Source organism: Staurois parvus, unplaced genomic scaffold, assembly GCF_062004578.1.
Source record: "Staurois parvus isolate SC_StPar_1 unplaced genomic scaffold, SC_StPar_1.0 ptg000236l, whole genome shotgun sequence".
Lineage (NCBI taxonomy): Eukaryota > Metazoa > Chordata > Amphibia > Anura > Ranidae > Staurois > Staurois parvus.
In genome coordinates, this window is record NW_028318032.1 from 1,206,243 (window position 1) to 1,230,517 (window position 24,275).

General features: G+C 39.3%; 1 protein-coding gene across 3 annotated transcripts in view; it reads left to right on the forward strand.

Moving 5' to 3' along the window:
• USP54 (ubiquitin specific peptidase 54) overlaps positions 1-19,143 on the forward strand; it is a 145,238-nt gene extending 126,095 nt beyond the window's left edge. For all 3 annotated transcript variants that reach the window (XM_089680199.1, XM_089680198.1, XM_089680201.1), the window contains exons 4-9: positions 2,851-2,985; positions 7,315-7,428; positions 11,919-12,001; positions 13,337-13,442; positions 13,528-13,674; positions 18,735-19,143. In XM_089680199.1, the coding sequence (XP_089536325.1) occupies positions 2,851-2,985; positions 7,315-7,428; positions 11,919-12,001; positions 13,337-13,442; positions 13,528-13,674; positions 18,735-18,896 (747 nt within the window). In that variant the 3' untranslated portion in view covers positions 18,897-19,143. The remainder of the gene's footprint in view (positions 1-2,850; positions 2,986-7,314; positions 7,429-11,918; positions 12,002-13,336; positions 13,443-13,527; positions 13,675-18,734) is intronic.
• Positions 19,144-24,275: the final 5,132 nt, after the last annotated feature.

Consider the following 24,275-nt stretch of genomic DNA (forward strand, 5'->3'; position numbering starts at 1 on the left):
ATTTTCAATGTAAATGCTTAATTGTGTTTATTAAATGTATTTTTATACCCCTGGAATAATATGCAGCTTTATGGAGTACATTGTACCCTTCACAGTAGTCCCTATCACAGAAAGGGCTTGCAACACCCTATGAGCACACACCTATGCACTCCAGGGCCAGTTTGTTATATTCCAGTTGATCAGCCAGAATGTCTTTGAATTGTAGGAGGGAAGTCCACACAAAGACAAAACATGCAAACTGCATGCAGTTATTGTCCCTGGTAGGATTCAGATACAGGAGCTAGAGTCTCTAAGTAAAAGCATTAACCACTTAGCCAATGCACGGTTCCTATTATATTCAGATGGGTTTTTTCTTTTTTTTTCAGAATATGGAAAAAAAAAAAAAAGTATTTTTGTGTGCGATGGATTATGTGACTAGTACACATAGAATGAAAATATGAAATCCTGCCAGTAGAAGTGTTTATTACTCAGGTAGCTAAAGTTTTAGAAGAAATCTCTGTGACAGTGTTGATATTTGTCTCTGTGAGTTCATTCAGTCTGGTAGAGGAATGAAGTGCCTATTTGTTCTCTTAACAGAGGTACCTTGTCCTCTAAATGCCAGCCTCTCCTGGGCCAAACTCAATTACAGAACAATTTAGATGGGTTTAGAAGAGCTGCCTAAAAAACATATTTGAACTTGGAGCTTTTTTCAATATTTAATAATTGTATTTTATCAAATAAAATGAAAACATTCTTCTTAAACTTGTATGCAGCTGTTATCTAGCTACTCAAACATCATAGTGTGTATTTCTAAAAAAAGAATTGCATTTGACCATTAGCACAAATATCATAGGAAACTTTTATAAAACTTAGGGCAATCTAGTGGCCAAATGCGTTTTGTTTCCATTTTAAATCAACAAAAATATTTGTTTAACACAGGCCTAATAACGTATATTTTGCCTCATTTGCACAGAACAAATGTACATGCACTTTCACTTGGCTAATTGCTATGCAAAGTTTTTTTTTAGATATATATACCCCCATGATACATAGTGGTTATGTATGCCTATTTTATGTTTGTTTAAAAAATTCTGTAACAAGTGACTAAAATGCAATTTTATTTTATTGACTATCTGGCTTTGTACCTACTGGTCATTGTGAGGATGGAGGGGAGGCATGTTACACCCTAAATACTTGTGTAACTTGCACCATGGTGCAAAAGGTGAATAACATGCCTGCATTTCCTATAGCCTTGGCTGACCAAGCCAGACATAGCAATGTATTATACATATTGTTGATTGTGGTTGCCTGCTACTAGTTCAGTTTACTGAAATTAATAGTACTGGAAATTTTTAGAACCTTTATTATTATTATTATTATTATTATTATACTGGATTGATATAGCACCAACAGTTTGCTCAGCGCTTTACAATATAAAGGGAGACAATACAGCAACAATACAGTTCAATACAAGAGGGATAGGAGGGACCTGCTCCTTGGAGCTTACAATCTAGGATACAGGAAATGAGATACCACCATATTTAAGGACAAAGTTCAAGATTCACTCCATGGATTTTTTTTTCATCTGTTTCTCAAACTCTTGCCAAAGCTCCTGACTCTGAAGCCCCCCCCCCCCCCTTCCATTTCAGAATGTTTTTTTGCTATAGTTGCATGTCAAATGCCTCCTTTATAAAGCAGAACAGTGTTCCAAAGATTTTATTTTTTGGAATACATGCATTTTTATTAATGATGACTTCCAGGCATGGTATAATTTTACATCTTTACATTGTTGCAGCTTGGGTCAATGTAATTGAGGAAATACTATACCTGGCCGATGCCCTTGGAAGCTGGCAATCACTAAAATAGACAGCGCCACTTTGATTATCTTCACTTGCTTCATGTCCAGTGCTGAGGGGCAGGCCTGATGCATTCTGTGTACAGGTAGTGGGCTGCTCAGCACGGGTGCCATTCAGAGAATGCTCTACATTTTGTGAGTGAATGCAATGCATTCTTTGATTGGACGAGGTGATGTCATGGCACCTTGCTAACAATATACAGTGGGGTTGATTTACTAAAACTGGAGAGTGCAAAACTAGTGTAGCTATGCATGGTAGCCAATCAGCTGCTATATTTAGCTTGTTAAATTAAGCTTTGACAAAATAACCTGGTAGCTGATTGGGGCCGATTTTACTAAAAGTGGAAAGTGCAAAATCTGGTGCAGCACTATACAGAAACCAATGTGTTTGCTTCTGTTTCCCTAAAGCATATACTATATATGTGTTAGTACAAATTTTTTTTTTATGGCATAATCTTGTGTTAATAGAAGGTTCCCGTTTCTTTAGTTTGTAGGCATGCAACCCAGTCATCCTCATGTCAAAGTGATCAGTATATTCAGAGGCATAGACTGATGATGTTAAATGCAAACATGGCTTTTTGCTTCAACAGTCTAGTGTTCCCATCCTCTTTTGCCTACCAAGTCTTCCTATTGGTCCTTTTAAGTGGTGGTTGATTGGTCATTTTAAAGCCCAAGTTAAGATTTGTCACTTTAGAAGTCTATATCCTTGTATCTGCTGATTTTTTTTTTCTTTAAATGTAAGGTAACTTTTTTGCTTTTTGCAATTTTTCATCATTTGCTAAGTTTGAAATTTCAGCATGTAAGGGTTCACTTCTACTTATACTTGTTCTTATATTGATCTTTGCCGATGATAACTGTTCCCAAGGCACAGGGGAAAAAAAGTCAGAGGGTATTTTTTTTTTTTTTTGGTGCTGTTCCTTTTTTTGTAAATACAATTTATGCTATCTTGCTTGGCTTGCCCTTATACATGCTTATGATTTTTATAAAAAATCCACTATTTATTTCTGTTTTTGTAGGGGATATTCAACCAATTCCAGTGTAGCAGTGAGAAGGTACTACCGTCAGATGCTCTGCGCAGTGCCCTTGCCAAGACGTTTCAAGATGAACAGCGTTTCCAGCTGGGTATTATGGATGATGCAGCAGAATGCTTTGTAAGGATATGTATTTTCTCCTACTTTTAGGGCCCTTTTTTCATAGATCTGCCATTCATAAGTTATTTTGGGTCTAAATTGGATGATCATGGTTGTAAACTTGTATTTTGGAGATCTCTAAGCGCTGCTGTCATTATTTTGTTTGTTTGGTGTTTGATTTCAGTGGGACAGAAAGTAATGGGAAGTCAAAAATGTTACCCTTAAACAGGAAGCTCCTGATATAGAAAAGTCAAAGGGGGCATTCCCTCTTTTTGGGAAGATTACTCTAGCTTTCTGTGTCTTTGGGACAAGAATAAAGGTAAATCTCTCCACTGGGGACACAGACACAGTAAAACCTTTTTGTCAAAAAGTCGTAAAAGGGTTTGGATGTCTCGGCTATTTTAAGTAATCGTAACAGATGCAAATTATATTTGGCAAGGTATATTGGAAAACTGGGTCATTTAATCACCAGTTCAATAGGTTTGGCATTTTCTAATTAGTCTAGCAGCAATCATTCAGCATTTTGGAGTGACATCAATATTTCTGAACCCTTTGACGTGCCACTTCATTCTGGCAGTCTGTCCCCACGGCTAGTCTACAGTTAGTGTATTAAAGTGCCTTGAAAAAGTATTCATACCCCTTGAAATTTCTCCACACTTTGTCATGTTACAACCAAAAACGTAAATGTATTTTATTGGGATTTTATGTGATAGACCAACACAAATGACACATAATTGTCAAGTGGGAGGAAAATGATAAATGGTTTTCAAAACAAATAATTTTATTACAAATAAATATCTGAAAAGTGTGGCGTGCATTTGTATTTAGGCCCCCTGAGTCAATACTTTGTAGAACCACCTTCTGCTGCAATTACAGCTGCAAGCCTTTTTGGGGATGTCTCTACCAGCTTTGCACATCTAGAGAGTGAAATTATTTGCCCATTTATCTTTGCAAAATAGCTCAAGCTCTGTCAGATTGGATGGAGAGCGTCTGTGAACAGCAATTTTCAAGTCTTGCCACAGATTCTCAATTGGATTTAGGTCTGGAATTTGACTGGGCCATTCTAACACTTGAATATGCTTTGATCTAAACCATTTCATTGTAACTCGTGTAACTCTATCTGTATGTTTAGGATCATTGTCCTGCTGGAAGGTGAACCTCTGCCCCAAGTCTTTTGCAGACTCTAACAGGTTTTCTTCTAAGATTGCCCTGTATTTGGCTCCATCCATCTTCCCATCAACTCTGACCAGCTTTCCTGTCCCTTCTGAAGAAAAGTATCTGCACAACATGATGCTGTCACAACAATGTTTCACGGTGGGGATGGTGTGTTCAGGGTGATGTGCAGTGTTAGTTTTCCGCCACGCAGAGCATTTTGCTTTTAGGCCAAAAAGTTCAATTTTGGTCTCAACTGACCAGAGCACCTTTTACCGCATGTTTCCTGTGTCCCCCACATGGCTTCTTGCAAACTGTAAACGGGACTTCTTATGCTATATAAAAAATTATATACATCTGCAAATATATATATATATATATATATATATATATATATATATATATATATACGTGCCGCGCTCCATAGTATACATGTAAACTCATATATTAGTGATTATATAAATAATAACGTGAAAAAATTAGTGTGCTTCAAACCAGTGCACCTTGTGATGCTATTGCAAAAATAATACTAATCCAATACTCATAAATAGTCCTCTTTATACTACTGCTAAAGAATTTGTATTTATTTCTTGGGAGAATGCTTGTGATCAGCACAGGGCCAATTTGTACTGTCCAGAGGTCAGGGGTCCTGTATCTTCCTAAAGGAGAACGAAAACTCTTACAAGCTGTAACCAGTGCTCTGCTGGACACTGATAGAAGTCACATGACTGCTATATACTGCTGATGAAAAAAGGTCTTTAGCAGTTTATATTTACTAAAATAATTGCACTTCCATGTTCTTTGTACTGTGGGAGACCAGATATAGTGAATGCAGGGTCCTGGGCTTAGTAACACTTTAAAGAATCGCTACCCAAATGAATATTGTATTCTGCTAATTTAATGTAATTAATACTTGTAATGATTGCATGAGCACACCAATATGTCCAGCAGTAGTGCCTAGGCAGGGATTTCTAGCAAAATGAAACACTGCCGGGACAGCTTCATCGGTTGAAGTAATTTAAATTTTTTTTTTTTTTTTTGCAAAGAAAATTCCTACCATGTGAATAAGATAACCATTGTAAACATGCACCTGCTAGTGTTATAGGTTACCCCAACCCTTAGTCAATCAAATTGGTTTACATGTCATTGTGGTAAAATATTATTAAAGACATGTAAAATAAAAACAACCTGTTATACTAAAGTGCAAATAGAAGTATCAATATTCCAAAAATAAATAATAATAACAAACAAATCTGTGAAAAAAAAATAAACATTAGAAGTTCTGTCTGCAGAGCAAGAAAAATATGAAAACCATTAAAGTCCCAAATCCAATTATCCATGTGAAAAAAGAAAAGTCAATATGAGTGAAGAGGAGACCAGGAGTCGCCCAGGGAGAGCAAACTGTGCTTCAGAGTTGTACCACCGCAAAGGAAAAAGAATATCCTTACCAGATAGATCCCACAAAGAGATCATGGAGCACATTGCTGCACAGCAGCTGTATCCAGTAACTATCTGTTTTGTCAGGGAAATCCACATCCCTGCTTCCCTTAGTGTGGATTGATGGCTCAAAGGGATCTGTGTGTGCACAACCGCTGCACAGCCCTATGCGGCATCACCACTGTCGGTCTTCATACTGCTTCCTTCTTCCTCTCTGCTGATAATCCGTGCAGAATAAAAATATGAAGGGAACTCCAATAGCGTAATTCTGTAAGAAACGTTTTTTTATTAAAAACACACACACTTGTGGTGCAGTATGGATTACAGCTATAAAACCGATCCAAAAAATTACTAAAAAACACCACCAGGGTTAAACTACGGGGTGCTCAAAGCTATATATGTGACGCCATTGAGCACCCTGTGGGGTTTTTTTTACTTTAAAATTGAATGGCAGATAGAGACTGGGGTATATCACATGCAGTGTTAATCAGATACATGGAATGTTTAGTACTATAGTACAGATTTGTGTGCTTGTACAATATGATATAAGACAGTACCCTTTTATCATTGTGCTTTCAGTTGCAATAGAGATGCATGAATTTTATGTACAAGCTGCTGGCGTTTATTGGCATTATCTTCATTCCAGGCAATTTTTTTCTTATTGTGTGGTTGATGGGTTCATATTGCTTTCTATTGCCCTGCTTGGAAATTTTCCCCTTACGGTTTTGGCAACAATGTTGTAACTGGAACTGAGGGAAGGGATACAGATTACAAAGCCTGCACCGGTTCTAGCCCTCCTCTTTCTAAAGCTTTGTTTATTGCTGATTGAAAGATGTCCCATCCTGTCTCTTCTCAGTTCCAGTTTTCATTGCAAGAGAACCGTAGGTGGCAAGAAAAAGTGTAAAATCTTCTCCACTCTATACAAAATTTCCACAGCTAACTAGTGAGTTTTCTGTGTGAGAAATGGTAGACCATGGAGTTACAGGTCTTCACCTTTTTGCTGCTTCCAAGAAAGAGGTTTGCAATTGGCTGTGTGGTTGTGGACTTTGAATTCAACCTGTTTTTGACAACTGGTGGACAGAAAACCAAAGTATGAATTGTAAGTTAAAGACAACTGATATAAAGGGCCATGCTACAAAACTATTTGGGTAACAACTACAGAATCCCTTTTTATTAGCATTTTGTTGCTGAGAAAAACTGAACACTGAGCATTAAGAAACAGAGGTTTGTAATACACAGTATTGCTTCAGTAGTTTACATATGCTATCCACGGTAGGTACTATTTCTGACAGCACACCAAAGATTTGTAATATATGTAACATGAACTATCCTTGATGGGAATCCTACTAGAGCTTGTAGAGGCTCAAAATATGAGTGCGTCAGGGCAAAAGCCAGCACTTCCAGGGAATGCTGATATTTACATATAACTTTAGATTCTTATGTCTCTTGGGCTAGTGGTGGTGAAAAGCCCATAGCTTCTCAATATGAGTATGTTTTGAGTTAAAATAAGCCACTCCTAGACCAACCCCCCACCTCTCCTTTTTTTTTTCCACCACCACACATGACTAAAATCTAAAAAAAATAATTGTAACTTGTTGCATTATTGACCTGACTTATTTTAGAATTACAACACTACCCTAGCAATGTTTTAGCATCTTTTAGAGAATTTTTAACATAAGATCTGGTCAAGCCTATGCAGTTGTATTGCTTCTTCAGCTTGCAGGTTGCCTACAAAACTTTAACAAACTTTTCTATGTGCAGGAAAACCTTCTAATCCGCCTCCACATTCACATCGCAGATGAGTCCAAAGAAGATATCTGCACTGCACAGCACTGTATTTCTCATCAGAAGTTTGCAATGACTCTGTTTGAACAGGTATGGTTCATCTTGTTCATAATCACAAATTACAGATGCTACACTGATCTACACACATTGTACATATAATCAGTTATGTCTTTCCAAGGAAATGAAAGCCTTTCTCAGCTAGCCTTCCTTTGGAGGTTACTAGAGGTTCTTTGAAAGGTGGTGGATTGAACTCCTGTCTCATGTTACCCATAACACTCAGCAGGGGGCACCACAACGACCACCAAGTGTGGCAAGGCATTCTTTAAATGCCCTGCCTCTGTAAAGAGGCTTTGTAGTAACTCCGAAGAATACAGAGAAAAAGAGACTTAAGTTTGGCAAGATGTTTATGGTGTAGTAGTATATATTCCAACTGGCCAACATTCCAAATGGGATCTGCAACTTTGAATAAAAGCTTTGAATAAAATGCAAGAAGCATGTCTGCTGGTCTCTCGGCAGCCTGCTGTTTCAGAGATACTACAACAGGACATCGATCAGTGCTTAGACTATCCCTGCTCCTTTCACAGACACTAATACCCTTTCATTCCACATCCATTTTGTGAGTATCCCACAGAGGCTCCCTTAGTTTGGAGGAGACAAGGTGATGTGGAGCTGACAAAGGGTCTAATAGCACTCCCTGGTTTTCCAGTGTTGTCCATAGCATAAAAAAACACTCAGGGTAGTAGCTGTTCTCTTCACCTGGAGCAAGGTTCCATACTGATGCAGCTTCCTTTCTCTAATTTAAGTTATCTCTCAGGTGCACAACAAATGGCCTAAGGCAGATTTCGTGGCTAAGGCAGATTTCGTTACAACTATGATTTAATTTTTGAAACTCTGGCCTTCTGAATCTAGATTCTGGTTTCCAGGGCCCAGAAATGCTCTCTTGCCTATCCACCACCTAAATCCATTTATTAGTATGACCCTGAACTTTCTGATATCTTTGAGGAAAATAGAGAGGAAGATGAGGTGGATGCAGAGGAGGTTCCGGCAAAGAAATCCTCATCTACAGAATTTTCGTATCACAAGCTAATGTTTCATGCTATATGCTTTCTACTATGAGCTTTTTGTTATTGATGCGGTGCATACTAGCATTTGCCAAGCAGCACTAGAATCTCCTTAGCTTAACCTCCTTGGCGGCATTCCCGAGTGTAGCTTGGGATTGACTTTCAGTACCAGAAGCAGTAACCCCGAGCTACACTCAGAAATACTCTGTAGCGCTTCTTCAGCAATCCCCGTTTCACTTATCTTGTCCTGCGGTCCTGTGATGTCCCCCCTGCAGCACCCCCGGCCATGTTCTCCGGCTGATGCTGGCATCTGTCTTCTGGGTTCCGTTCCCTGCGAGCGTCGGGACACACGGGGGATGTAACCGGCGGGAAATTCAAAAATGTCAAAATTGTACATTCACTCATTACACTAAAATTTGATAGTATTACATTACTGTATCAAACCATTTCACATACATTTTGTCCCTAGTGCTTTGTCCTGTGCCCTGCCTGCATTTTTATTGTTCTTTCTGCCTGGAAACTGAGAAACGTCCATGGCATCCAAAAAGCGTCCATTTAGGTCAAAAGCGGTTTTAGACCAGCTAGAGAACAGCAATAGTAAATTAGAATCACTTGCAGAATTGAGTGATGATTCATGGGGAAATTCGTCATCCGACACTGAAAAAGATTTTGCGACTGAACTCAGCGATGTGCAAACTTGGCGCTCTGTTTCAAATTTCAGTGTTTTTGGTTTGATTACATTATTGAATAAAATTTTATTATTATAATTTTTTTTGATTATTTAGTATGTTATAATTTATGATTTTGTGTTTCAAATTTTATCATACCCGGGATGTTTACTAGACTCTTGTTCAGACAGATTTCGGTGAGTTATTCCTAAGAATTACAGGCCTACAATAAAAAAGAAACAAATCTCCATTGAAAATAATGTACCGCTTTGAGCACAGAAATATTGACATAGTCAGACCGCTAGGGAGGTTAAGCGAGCTCCTATGGGCACAAAACGGCTTCCAGAGTCTAAAAAGATGTATCCCTTGCACACTCATATTAATTGTTCTTTGAATGAGGATTGGCCAAATCCTGAAGAGCCATTCCTTCCTCCAAAACCTTGCTGAGCTACAGGCTATGGAAAAAGAATTTAAGAAGAAATAGTCTGTCTTGGCTACCCTTGCTCTCGCTGGTACTGACTTACAACCTTCTATTGCAGTTATGATGCAACAGATGGGGGACATCTGTTGGCATGTGTCAGTCTAGGTCAGAGACCTCTCAGACCTCTGGATCAAGTTTGTTGTTTCCATTTCCTATTACAGAATAGATTTTCTTGTCCCTACCCCTTCCTTGAAACCTATCCTCCACTCTACCAGCTTAACCTCAAGGATAGGCATTTTTGTGGGTATCCCTGAGTCAGCATCAGGTGCAAGTCCTAGTTCCTGCAGAGCAAAGGTTCAGAGGGTTTTTCTCAAATGTGTTGAAAGTCCAAAAACTGAAGGAGGCATTTTACCCCATTTTGGACCTAAAATCCCTAAACAAATGTCTGCATGTCTCCAAATTTTGTATGGAGGCCCCGAGATCTGTTTTTACTTCTCAGATCAAGGGAATTTCTGTCATCAGTGGACATCCAAGTTGCCCATCTTCACTTCTTCCTGCCTTTCCTGAACATCAACGCAGTCTACGCTGTGGCAGGCCAACACTTTCAATTTACCACCCTGCTGTTTAGGTTATCCTCTGCAAGTGTCTTCATAAAATTTTCTATTCTTCTGGCCCTGTTCACATCTCAAGGCACCCAGGCCGTGGCATACCTGGACGACCTTATACTGAACAATTCCGCTGTCCTGTCTTCCAGTATCCAAAAGACAATCCAGTTCCTTCAAACTTTTAAATGGCTGATCATCTTCAGAAATCCTGCTCTCAACTCATTTTAATTAATTGGAGTACAATTTGTAGGGCTGATCTTGGACAAGGCCTAGGCAAAACGTTTCTTTCCCCAGCAAAAGATGTCTTCTGTGCTTTATGGAGACCTCCTTCGAGGCGGTTCGCTTTGATCAGTTCTACTCGAGACCTTTAGAAGAAATTGATTAAAAAGATGTTAATGGTCCTCCAACTATATCTTGAAGTTCTTTTAGAACTCTGGGATGAATACCATCAGGACTTCTTGCTTTATTAAACTTTAATCTAGCCAGTTCCTCTGTTACCTCTCTCTAGAAATCTTGAAAATTAACTGTCTTTACTAGGACCAATATGTTCCCCCAACTTGTCATTTGTCATATTGTCTTACGTATTCTACCTTTTGGCTTTACAATTTCTTGTCAAGACCTTTATACAAGGAATTTCCCTTACTAATTTCCCTATTCCCATCTCCTGTGTTTGGAAAAGGACCTGTTCTGTCCTGTACTGAATGTCAAGATATGGAATCTACTGGCAAGTCTAAGTCCCTTCTTCCTTTGTTTTTTTGTGGCAGTAACTGGCTATTTCTTTCAGAAAGATGTATTTCAACTCTGGCAGATGCTCCATAAAAAGTGGTGCTGCACAATGAATCACTGATGGCCTATTGTGGACAATCTGTTTCAGTTGAATGTTCCAAATAGAGTGTTGTTTGTTACAGGTGATATATGTGATAAAGAATTACTGCAGTTTAAAAGTGTTGGAATTGATGCCTGCTGCAAACATTGGTTTTCCAGCCTGTCGTAAAATGTCTGGCTGAGTGTGCATCTGGGGTGCCCAAAAAGTGGTTGGTAATAGTTGGATGACAAGTGCATGTCTTTATGCATTTTCTATTTGAACAAGGTTGGGGTGGCTCAAGGGTTTTTTTCAGCCAGAGCTTTATAGCGAATGTGTACTGTGTAATGTGTCTACTCAAAAATTAAAAAGAAAGTGTTGTATAGAAGTTCTTATCCTTTACTCTGTAACCTGGTCCATGAAGCAGTGGAGCCCAAAAACACAAGTCCAATGCTCAGATGTGAAAGAGACATGCCTAAAGGATATTCAAATACTGACTTTTAAAAAAAACTTGTTTGCATAGTAGTTTCAGAAGGTCTGACAGTGTTGTGTGACAAACCAGAGGTAAACTTAAAAACTTAAAGGTGTCTTCTCTTCAAGGCTACTTTTTGTTTTGTGTTACATGTGGCCAGTAGAAGAATTTACATTAAGTGCTTCTAATTAACCAAACATTTTTGCCAATTAAGTGCAGGTAATTTTTAGTGAGGTGTGGCCACAAAATGTAAAATGGCTTCAGTGGCTGCCAAGCTGTTGGGAAAATGCTGTGAGCAGTGGCAAGCATCTGAGCTGGCAAATTAAAATTTTTGTTTTTCTCTAATTTTCACATAGGACTGGAAAAGTGCCTATAAAAATCTATGCGCAGTTTAAACTGAACAGTTATTCAGCTTCACAAATTATCCTGAGCTGGCTGAAAAACAGTCTGCCACCACCCTAAAAGACGTATTACTCATATATATATATATATATATATATATATATATATATCTATATATATATATATAACATGTGGACTTGTTTTTACAGTGTGTCTGTACTAGCTGTGGCGCCACATCAGATCCATTGCCTTTTATTCAGATGGTGCATTATATCTCTACTACTGCACTTTGGTAAGTAAAATCTTCAGCAAAAATGGAAGAATGTAGTATGTTTATTAATAAAAAAAAAGTTATTTGTGTAATTGCATTGCTTCTGTTCATTCAATGTTTAGAATGTTTAGGTGTTTTCTAACTGATCATTAATTGGAAGAAAAATGGGTAACACCAGTTAGTTGAGAAATGCCAGCATGCTGGGGGATGAACCACCCTAGGTTGGAACTAGTATGAGGTGTTCAGCATAAATTGAAAATAAAATATTGAAAGTGTTAAACTATGGGATGATAAGCAAAATTGCATGGTAAAATGCAGTAAATAAAGCCTCCAAACAAGCATTTTTCATTTGATTTTTGGATGAAGGGAAACTGTATAATTGGGCCAGGTTCACATGCATTTTAAATATAATGCACGATACTGGTAAATTTTTACTTTAATTTTAATTGTAAATTATATTGCCTCCAGTTTATCAGCCTATCAGCCTCCTGCTTCTCTGGGTTCAGATGCTGATCTTCCCTTAACAGAGAGCTTAACATTGGATTTTATATATTTATAAATAAAAAAACATGTCATACTTAACTTGCAATTGTTTAGCACAGAGCTGTCCCGATTCTTCTCCTTTTCTTGGGTCCCCAGCCGGCACTTCTGGCTCCTCCTGCCTTCAGAGTTCTCCTATAGCGATCTTCAAATTTTAGTATAGAGTGCCCCTATAGCAAAGTAAAAAAAAAAAAACTTTTGCCTTTAGCATCACTTTAAATCACTCCTTCTCCTGCCCAGGAGGCATTGCTCCTTACACATTCACAAGCTCTGAGACACTTACTGACCTGTATGGACAGTGTACTGACCTGTATGTGTGTTGCACTGTACTTCCTGATATGTAAACAAATAATCCGGTCTGTATGCAGGCCAACTAGTCGGTTGACCAACTAATCGATAATGAAAATAGTTGAAAACTATTATAATCCATTATTTTGATTAGTTGTTTCAGCCCTAAACATTAACGAAATGGGTGCCACTGCATACATCAGATGAACGCACATAAGTAGTCTCCCTGTCCATCATTCTTGGGGAGATATCTGCCTATCTATAGCTATGTTTATGAATGTGGGCCTCTTTCATCATAGAATAACATCAGATGTCTACTAATTCCTTCAGTAATTCATAAACTTGCAGAACTGCTTTTGTCATATAGCAAAATACTTTATAGTGTGTGTGTGTCTGTGTGTATATATAGTCTACTCAAAGCAGACAACCTGTTATGTTCTATTAGTCATGAAGACTTTTACCACTTGTGACTCAGTTATGAATATATTACTAATACATACCTTATTTATTTTTTTGCTGTAAACATAGCAACCAGGCAATATGTATGTTGGAAAGAAGAGAAAAGCCAACTCCCGACATGTTTGGTGAATTGTTACAGAAAGCAAGTACTATGGGAGACCTGAGGAACTGTCCAGTAAGTCAGGAGTGATCTCTTTTGAAAGTATCTACTGTATTTCATTTGTTTTGTGTTTTAACAGAAGAAACATTTACATTTACAGAGTAACTGTGGTGAGAAAATCAGAATTCGTCGTGTACTCATGAACGCCCCGCAGATCATTACCATAGGATTGGTGTGGGATTCTGATCACTCGGATTTGGCTGAGGATGTTATACACAGCCTTGGAACATGTCTGAAGCTTGGCGATGTGAGTTTCCTGCCATTCTATGCTTTCATGTTAAGAGACCAGCTTATATAGTTAATTTTTGGCTAATTGTTAACCTTTTTGTATGTATAGAAATATATCCACTTTCCGTCCGCCCTAATGCAGCTTTACTGCTACAGGGCCGCAGCTCTGTGGAGAATCTATATATGTAATTCTGCATTGCTCAGTAGGGGGCACACCGCCCACCTACCTGTGCTGTCATTTGCTCCTGTACATGTCAGTCACTGGGTCCCAGCCAGCAATTCATGGCTGGGACCCGGCAATTGGTGGTGCAACTGACAGGCGAGAGATCTGTGAATTTAAACAACACAGATCTCTCTCCTGTCAGTGGGGATGTGCCAGTTAGGGAGATAAAACCACCACATCCCCTAGTAAAACACCAAACAGTACACAGTAAAAGCACTCCCTAACACAGTTAACCCTTTGATCGCCCCAGATGTTAACACCTGCCTGCCGAGTGTCATTAGTACAGTGATGGTGCTTTTTATTAGCACTGATCACTGTATTAGTGTCAGTGGCAGTTAGTTCCCACTCAGAATGCCTGCTGTACTATCACAGTCCCGCTATAAGTTGCTACTCACCACCATTACTAGTATATAAAAAAAAAAATTCCAGTATCCATACCATTGTTTGTAGATGCTATAATTTTCACGCAAACCAATAGTGTAGTGTAGATTTTTCTTTACCAACAACATGTAACTGCGTACATTGTGGCCTAAATTTATGAAGAATTTTTATTTGATATGTTTATTACTAAAAAGTACAAAATATTGGTTTTTTTTTTGTTTTTTTATTTTTGTTTTATAGCGCAAAAAATAAAAACCCAGTAGTGATCAAATACCACCAAAAAAACCCTAAATTTGTGTGAAAAAATTATATAAATTTGTGTACAAGGTTGCATGACCGCACAATTGTCAAAATAGTGCAGCGCCATATAGCAAAAAATGGCCTGGTCATGAAGGGGGGTAAATCTTCCGGAGGGCAAGTGGATATTCATGGAGGAACTGCATGCATCTACCACTAAAAATCAGCATCTTTTTACGAATAATTTGAGAAGAATCTTAATGTTTTTAGGGCCTGTTGTGCCATTGCACCATGACTAAAATTGTCCTTTTATTTTCTATTGTTCTGGCATACCATAACACACAAGTGAACCGGCCGTTTTTACGAAGATTTTATTTTGGGCTGTTGGCAAGAAGGATGATTTATGAAAACTGGAATAACAATAAATTTAGTTTATTTCATTTGATACAACCCCTGGCAAAAAGTATGGAATCACCACTCTTGAAAAATGTTCATTTAATTGTGTAGGGGAAAAAAACAATCAAAGACATGCATCAAAACTATTTTCATTTAACATTCCAACTTTCTGGCTTTCAGAAACACTTAGAAAAAAGAAAACTAGTCAATTGCAACTGTTTTTGCAGTTCAAGCAGAGGAAAAAAAATATGAAATTACTAAATTCTGAGGAAAATATTATGGAATCACCATGTACTTTGCAGTTCTAAATCAAACAGCTGCATCAGATTACATCTGCTAATTAGTCTGCAGGTAAAAATGAGTGCTTGCACACCTTGGTGAGCTGTTGCACCAAGCTGATTGACATGACTCATGGCTCCAACACAATAGATGTCAGTTGAAACAAAGGAGAGATTTCTAAAACCTCTTTAAGTACAAATCAAATGGGAAGGTTGTAAAAGGGAAGCGTACTGGTAGACCAGAAGACATCAAAGTGTCAAGATAGCAAAAGTAAAGCAATATGCCTTGAAAACAGAAAATGCACAACAAAACAAATGGGTAGAAACCTGAGTCAAATGCCTGTGATCTAACTGTAAGACATTGCCTAAAGGAAATGGGATTTACATACAGAAAAGCCAAAGAAAAACCATCATTAGCATCTAAACAGAAAAAACAAGGTTACAGTGGGCTTAAGAAAATCAATCATGGACTGTGAATGACTGGATGAAAGTGATATTCAGTGATGAGTCCCGAATCTGCATTGGGTAGGGTGATGATGCTGGAACTTTTGGTTGGTGCTGTTCTAATGATATGTATAAAAGATGACTGCTTGAAGAAAACATGCAAATTTCCACAATCATTGATGATATGGGTTGCATGTCAGGTAAAGATACGGGGGAGATGACAGTCAATAAATCTTCAATAAATGCACACGTTTATATTGAGATTTGGACACTTTTCTTATTCCATCAATTGAAAGGATGTTTTGTGATGATGACATTTTTCAGGATGATAATGCGTCTTTCCATAGCTCAAAAGCCATGAAAACTTTCCTTCAAGAAAGGCATATAATGTCAATGGCCTGGCCTGCAAATAGTCCAGACCTCAATCCAATTGAAAATCTATTCTGGACATTATAGAAAATTGGTACATGAGGTTAAGTAGAGGCATTATAGGTGAACTCTAGGAAAAAATAATAAAACATAAATAATTTTTTGTATTCCTTTAACAATATTAGGCATACATTTAATGCTGGTCTAAATGTTTCTCAATTTCACTTTTTGGTTCATTGTACAACACCGCTTACTGTGGAAGAGAGTGTGAGCACTCAAGAGTGAGCAGGGGAATGAACTCATCAGTATGTTGTTACTGCTTGATTGTCCAGTCATTAACCACTTGCCTACTGGGCACTTATACCCCCTGCGTGCCCAGGCCAGTTTTCTGCTTTCAGTGCTGTCGCACTTTGAATGACAATTGCGTGGTCATGCAACACTGTACCCATATGAAATTTTTATCATTTTTTTTTCACACAAATAGCTTTCATTTGGTGGTATTTACTTGCCCCTGGGTGTTTTATTTTTTTTGCACTATAAACAAAAAAAGAGCAAAAAATAATTTGTTTCTATTATAAAATTTTGCAAACAGGTAATTTTTCTCTTTCACTGATGTGCGTTGATGAGGCTGCACTGTTAGACAGCACTGATGAGGCGGCACTGATATGCAACAATGATGGGCACTGACGGGCACTGATCATCAGTGCTCTGATGATCGGTGCCGATTTGTCCTCTGACAATTGCTGGTTATCGGCTGCACTTTCCTCATGCTGTGACAGTGTGAGGAAAGTCAAATGGTCAAAGGTCCTCCTGCGCTATAAACGGAAGTAAAAACCTAGTCTAAAGCTGCCAACACTCGAAAGATTGATACCAAAACAGTGTAAATCATAAAAAATAGTGTAGCGCTCTTAATGTTAAGAAATGTGTGCCAAATACATATAATGCAACCCTAAAATAAATCAATACATACAGTATATTCCTCCATATTAATAGTATCAAAAAGGATAAATAGTGCCAAACTTATATTAAAAATAAATATCTCTATCACCCACTGGAAACACGTGTACACACACTAAAACAATTTAACATAAGTTAAGTGACTAATGCTCAAAAAATATATATATAGTGCACACACACCTACTGCATTAAACGATGTTTAAGTCTCCAAAAAAGCTTTATCCAATAGGGAACTCTACATAAAATATTACAGTGCTCACACAGTACAAAAATAAGTGTTCCGTTGCACGCCGGAAGTGCGTCACCACGCGCGAGTCCGTAGTTTCCAGTGCGTGGTGACGCACTTCCGGCGTGCGACGCCATTTTGCTACACCCAGAAAGTACCATTCGCATGAAGTGTACCCACACATCGGTGAGGAGGGAGGACTGCTAGGAATATGAGTGTTACTCTTAACCTTTCGATTAAAGAAGTTATATTGAAGTACTACACTTAGAGGTTTTTTCTTGGCTCACTCGATTGGTGAGCTATTGTCCTTTTAGAGTTACCTTGGCTGATCAGGGGCAATAGGAGCCCCATAAAGGAGATCCAGGGAAGGAAGGAAGTTGCTGGCCCTTATAAGTCAAGGATCCTGGGTGATCCTGCAAGCCTGTTGGCCCCTAGGGGTCACTGGGAGGAGGTGAGGGGGCAATCTAGTCGCTAATAGGAGAAGATTTTTTGACACAATCACGGATTTATTGATCACTATTGCACATTGCATGATTTTATTCATCACCACAAAGGACATTGTTGAGATTGATTTTTAGCAGAGAGGACACTTATTTTTGTACTGTGTGAGCACTGTAATATTTTATGTAGAGTTCCCTATTGGATAAAGCTTTTTTGGAGACTTAAACATCGTTTAATGCAGTAGGTGTGTGTGCACTATATATATTTTTTTTTTGAGCATTAGTCACTTATCTTATGTTAAATTGTTTTAGTGTGTGTACACATGTTTCCAGTGGGTGATAGATATTTATTTTTAATATAAGTTTGGCACTATTTTATCCTTTTTGATACTATTAATATGGAAGAATATACTGTATGTATTGATTTATTTTAGGGTTGCATTATATGAGTGTGAGGAAAGTGCAGCCGATAACCAGTAACTGCCTTTACCCGGTGATCTGCTGTGTCATTGGAAACAGTTGATCACTTGGTAAAGTCGCGGCTGGGATTGGCCTTTTACCACATCACGTGATCAGCTGTGTCCATAGGACCCAGCGCTCGTGGAGAACACCTGGTGCGCACCCCCGGGAGCGCACAGAAGGGCGCGTTCTGGGAGGAAGTCATATGACGCCCTCCCAGAACTGGACAACCGCGCTGTAGCTGTCATTTGGCTATAGCGCTGTTAGCAAGTGGTTAATGGCTGGGTAAGGGGGTGGAGGCAAACGTAAACCAGTTGCCCTCCTGAGGATTTACCCCCCTTCCTGACCAGGCCATTTTTTGCATTACGGCGCTGCGTTACTTTTAACTGACAATTACGCGGTCATGCAACGCTGCACCCAAATTAAATTTGCATCGTTTTTTTTCCCCCACGAATTGAGCTTGTGCAGGCCCCCTACCCGGAGATGCAAAATCACATGTGTATATATACGTGATTTTGTGCACCTGTGCCACCCTGTAGCAGTATTTCTGCTTTAGGGCAGACGGGAAGCAGTTAATACAGAGTTTAATATTTTCCATACACAATTGTTGTCAACAAGTCTAAGGTGTTTATCTTAAAAGGTTTCTTTTTTTTTTTTTTTTTTGTCCAGTTATTTTATAGGGTTACAGATGACCGAGCGAAGCATTCTGAGCTGTATCTTGTAGGAATGATCTGCTACTATGGCAAGCATTACTCCACATTCTTCTTTCAAACCAAAATTCGCAAATGGATGTATTTTGATGATGCCCATGTAAAAGAGGTAAAATACTGATCTGACTTTTGAAAGAGGTTCTTACTTAAATATTAATATGGAAAGGCACTAAAGGTGTGCTTAACATGTCTAGTTGATGATGCGCCTGCTTTTGTTTATTTTTTTGTATAAGTACTACTATATATTAAATGTGTGGTCAATTCAGGATTCTTTCGGATTCCAAATGGTGTTTTGTACATTTTGGGAGCTGTGTGGATTCTGCTTACTATTCTGTCCTGAAATAAAGGCCCTGAAGATTTTAGTTCCACCCATACATGGTCCGATTTTTGTATCTTTTTCCACATTTTATTAAAGATTTTTATTAAAACAAATACAGACAACCCATTTCCCTATATTTTAACCACAGAAAAATCTAACATTTGGTACCAGACCAGGCATTTGGAGCCATTCATGTTGAATTGTTGGCAACTTATTTAAAGACTTCCTGTGTTGGCAATTAAAATCAACTGACTGTATCAATTACCCATTTCCTACAGTCATTGGATATGGTAACATCCACTTTTTTCTAACAATAAGCCATTTTCTACGAAGCCCCAGTTTCAGGCCAGATAGACTAATTGAAACATCTACGTGCTTCAAGATACTTGGATATTAATTATATGCAATATTTGTTTAAAAAATATTAAAATATTGAACCACATCTTCCCAATAGTGTACCAGATTGAGGCATCTCTAAAGAAAGGGATAAAATCCCCCTGGAGCCTGTCTACAACAAACACAATTGATGCTATCTCTGGGACTTACTTTTTGTAGAATATAAGGGGTTTAGTAAGTCATTTTAGTTAGTATCTGATAGCTGATACTGAGACAGAGGTTGTTTAATACCTCTGACCACTCATATTCTGTAATGTTTCCAGTTTCTCAAGACCATTGTTCTCTATATTTCAAGAGGCACTTCAGTAAACATTGATTAAAATATGTGTATACAAAAGAAATGGCATTCTTTGTACGAACAGACATTAATATTTTTACTGTCATCTGTATCTTATACTATGTCAAGTTTATTTTCTGGAGTGAGCTTATTGCTTGGCACAGTTGCACATATTGAGAAAAGCAATGCCTAGGTATGTAAAATTCTTCTTGCAGCTACTAAAATGATTTCAAGGAACCATTGTAATATAACTGCATAAATTGCAAAATACCCCTCTGTTCCCAGAGAGTAAATTTGTCCAGCTTTAATATTTCCTTATTAAAAAACAGTAACCCCACATAGGTGAGAAAGAAGTAAATGCCTTAAACCCTGACATAGCCTTAACCATTCTCCATATTTTATCTTAGCAACTGAAGAATTGGAACCCTCTTTCAAACAAAAAAAACCCCAATCCCTAGTCATTAAATCAAAACCTAAAGGCTACATTCGAGAGAAACATTGACTTCAGTATGTAAAACATACTCTCTTTTTGTTCCACTCAAAATTCCTCCGTGTAAATCCGGCGCATTTCAGATTATTTTTTTTCCTCAGGGTTCAGTCAATTCTAGAGGAGGATGGTAAAGACAAATTTTAAAATACAATAGGTCACAGTAAGAATATTGTACAATTCATATGTTCAATAATAAAGTACATACCCTCCTTTATACATACAGTTTGGTCATGAGTAGCCATCTTAAAATTAATACACTTCTGTCAACCTCAATAGGTCGCCAAAAGTGGTGACCACCAACTAGCCTGAAAGATCCCACACTGAAAGGCTCGCCTAGGCTGAACTGAAGAAATGAATAAAAAAAAAAGACAATGAATGCAGGTGAATTCCTAATAAAGTGGCTCGTCCCCAGTGAAAAAATCCCTAGGCAAAAAAAGAAAAAACGGCTCAAAAGAGATGACAACCTGAATAATGAACCAAATCAATGCTCCTCAAAGGAGGGGGGAGCAAAAGGGGGAAGAAGACTTGAGCACCACCGCTGAATATAACACTACAAAAATATATATACTTACATACATACAGTGGAGAAAATAATTATTTGATCTGCAGATTTTGTAAGTTTGCCCACTTAAAATTCAATTAAGGGTCTATAGTTTTTATCATAGGTGTATTTTAAATGATAGAAACAGAATATCAACCAAAAACCCAGAAAAAACACATTATACAAATGTTATAAATTGAGTTGCAGTCCAGTGAGTAAATATTTGATCCCCAAGCAAAGCATCACTTAGTACTTGGTGGAGATAACTTTGTTGGCAAGCACAGACGTAAGACGTTTATTGTAGTTGGTTACCAGGTTTGCACACATCTCAGGAGGGATTTTGGTCCAATCTTCTTTACAGATCTTCTCTAAATCCTTAAGGTTTCGTGGCTGTCGCTTGGAAGCTCCAAGTTTCTGCTCCCTCCATAAATGTTCTATAGGATTAAGGTCTGGCGACTGGGTAGGCCACTCCATTACCTTAATGTGCTTCTTATTGAGCCACTCCTTTGTTGTCTTGGTGGTATTTTTTGGGTCCTTGTCACGCTGTAAGACCCATTCACAACCAATCTTCAATGTTCTGGCTGAGGGAAGAAGGTTCTCATCCAAGATTTTTCAATACATGGCCCCGTCCATTGGTCCTTAATTCTGCAAAGTAGGTCTGTACCTTTTTTGCAGAGAAAAAGCCCCAGAGCATAATGTTTCCACCTCCATACTTGACTGTAGGGGATAGGGTTCTTAGAGTCATAGTCAGCATTTTTCTTCCTCAAAACATGTTAAGTCGAGTTACTGGCAAGGAGCTCAATTTTGGTCTAATCTGACCACAGCACTTTCTCCCAATCCTTCTCTGAATCATATTGATGTTCATTGACAAACTTCAGACGAGCCTGTACAGTGGATATAGAAAGTCAACACACCCCTGTTGAAAAGGTTTCTGTGATGTAAAAATGAGACAAAGATAAATCATTTCAGAACTTTTTCTACCTTTAATGTGACCTATAAAATGTACAACTCAGTTGAAAAGCAAACTGAAATCTTTTTGGGGGTGGAGTAAACATAAAAAAACTAAAGTAATGTGGTTGCAAAAGTGTGCATGCCCTCTTATAACTGGGGATGTAGCTGTGTTCAGAATTAAGCAATTACATTCAAAATCATGTTAAATAGGAGTCAGTACACACCTGTCATCATTTAAAGTGCCTCTGATGAACCCCAAATAAAATTCAGCTGTTCTAGTAGGTTTGTCCTGACATTTTCCTAGTCGCATCCTACAGCAAAAGCCATGGTACGCAGAGAGCTTTCAAAGCATCAGAGGGATCTCCTTGTTCAAAAGGTATCAGTCAGGAGAAGGGAACAAAATAATTTCCAAGGCATTAGATATACCATGGAACACAGTGAAGACAGTCATTCTAAAGTGGAGAAAATATGCTGCAACAGTGATATTACCAAGAACTGGACAGTCCTCCAAAATTGATGAAAAGACTAGAAAGAAAACTGGTCTGGGAGGCTGCCAAGAGGCCTACAGCAACATTAAAGGGGCTGCAGGAATATCTGGCAAGTACTGACTGTGTGGTACATGTGACAACAATCTCCCATATTCTTCATATGTCTGCTCTATGTGGTGGCAAGACGGAAGCCTTTTCTTATGAAGAAAAACATCCAAGCCTGGTTTAAGTTTTGCAAAAAACACATCTGAAGTCTCCAAAAAAAGTATGTGGGAAAATGTGTTATGGTCTGATGAAACCAAGGTTGAATTTTTTTAGGCCATAATTCCAAAAGATAGGTTTGGCGCATAAACAACACTGCACATCACCAGAATAGCACCATACCCACAGTGAAGCATGGTGGTGGCAGCATCATGCTTTGGGGCTGTTTTTCTTCAGCCGGAACTGGGGCCTTAGGCAAAGTAGAGGGAATTATGAACAGTTCCAAATACCAGACGATATTGGCACAAAACCTTCAGGCTTTTGCTAGAAAGCTGAACATTTTTCAGCATGACAGTGACCCAAAGCATACATCCAAATCAACAAAGGAATGCCTTCACCAGAAGATGATTAAAGTTTTGAAATGGCCCAGCCAGAGCCTAGACCTGAATTCAATAAAAAATCTGTGGGGTGATCTGAAGAGGGCTGTGCACAGGAGATGCCCTCGCAATCTGACATATTTGGCATGTTTTTGCAAGCAAGAGTGTGAAAATATTGCCATGCTGATAGACTCATACCCAAAGAGACTGAGTGCTGTAATAAAATCAAAAGGTGCTTTAATAAAGTATTAGTTTAAGGGTGTGCAAACTTATGCAACCATATTTTAGTTTTTTATTTTTACTTTCCTCCACCTAAATGATTTCAGTTTGTTGTTCAACTGAGTTGTACAGTTTATAGTATAATAATAGTAAAAAGCGCCACAAGAATATTAATTACACAAACGAAAGTGCAGCTCTCAGCCCAGTACCCCCCGGGTAAAAAAAAGTATTTGTTATGCCAAGAGAAGCGCCCCACTTCATACTCCAATCATCTTATATTCCCATCGTGATCTCTTTTTATCTGAATGTGTTGTGTGCCATACAATCTCTCTCTCCTCTCCCTCTCTCTCCTCTCCCTCCCTCTCCTCTCCCTCCCTCTCCTCTCCCTCCCTCTCCTCCTCTCCCTCTCTCCTCTCCCTCCCTCTCCTCTTCCCTCTCTCTCCTCCTCTCCCTCTCTCTCCTCTCTCTCCCCTCCTCCCTCTCTCTCCCTCTCCTCCTCTCTCTCCCTCTCCTCCTCTCTCTCCCTCTCCTCCTCTCTCTCCCTCTCCTCCCTCTCTCTCCCTCGCCCCCCCTCTTGCCTCCCCTCTCTCTCTCCCCCTCCCCGCCTCCCCTCTCTCTCTCCCCCTCCCGCCTCCCCTATCTCTCTCCCCCTCCCGCCTCCCCTATCTCTCTCCCCCTCCCGCCTCCCCTATCTCTCTCCCCCCTCTCTCGCCCCCCTCTCCCTCTCCTGCCCTCTCCCTCTCCTGCCCTCTCTTCCCCTCCCCTCCTCTCCTCCCCTCCCCTCTCTCTCCTCCCCCCTCCCCCTCTCTCTCTCCTCCCCCTCTCCTCCCTCTCTCTCCTCTCCCTCTCTCCCCCCCTCCCCTCTCTCTCTCCTCTCCCTCTCTCCTCTCCCTCTCTCTCCTCTCCCTCTCTCCTCTCCCTCTCTCTCTCTCCCTCTCTCTCCTCTCCCTCTCTCTCTCTCCCTCTCTCTCTCTCCCTCTCTCTCCTCTCCCTCTCTCCTCTCCCTCTCTCTCCTCTCCCTCCCTCTCCTCCTCTCCCTCGCCCCCCCTCTCGCCTCCCTCTCTCTCTCCCCCTCCCGCCTCCCCTATCTCTCTCTCTCCCCCTCTCTCTCCCCTCTCCCTCTCCCCTCCCCCCCTCTCCCTCTCCTGCCCTCTCCCCCTCCTGCCCTCTCCCCCTCCTGCCCTCTCCCCCTCCTGCCCTCTCTCTCCTCCTCCCCTCTCTCTCCTCCCCCCTCCCCTCTC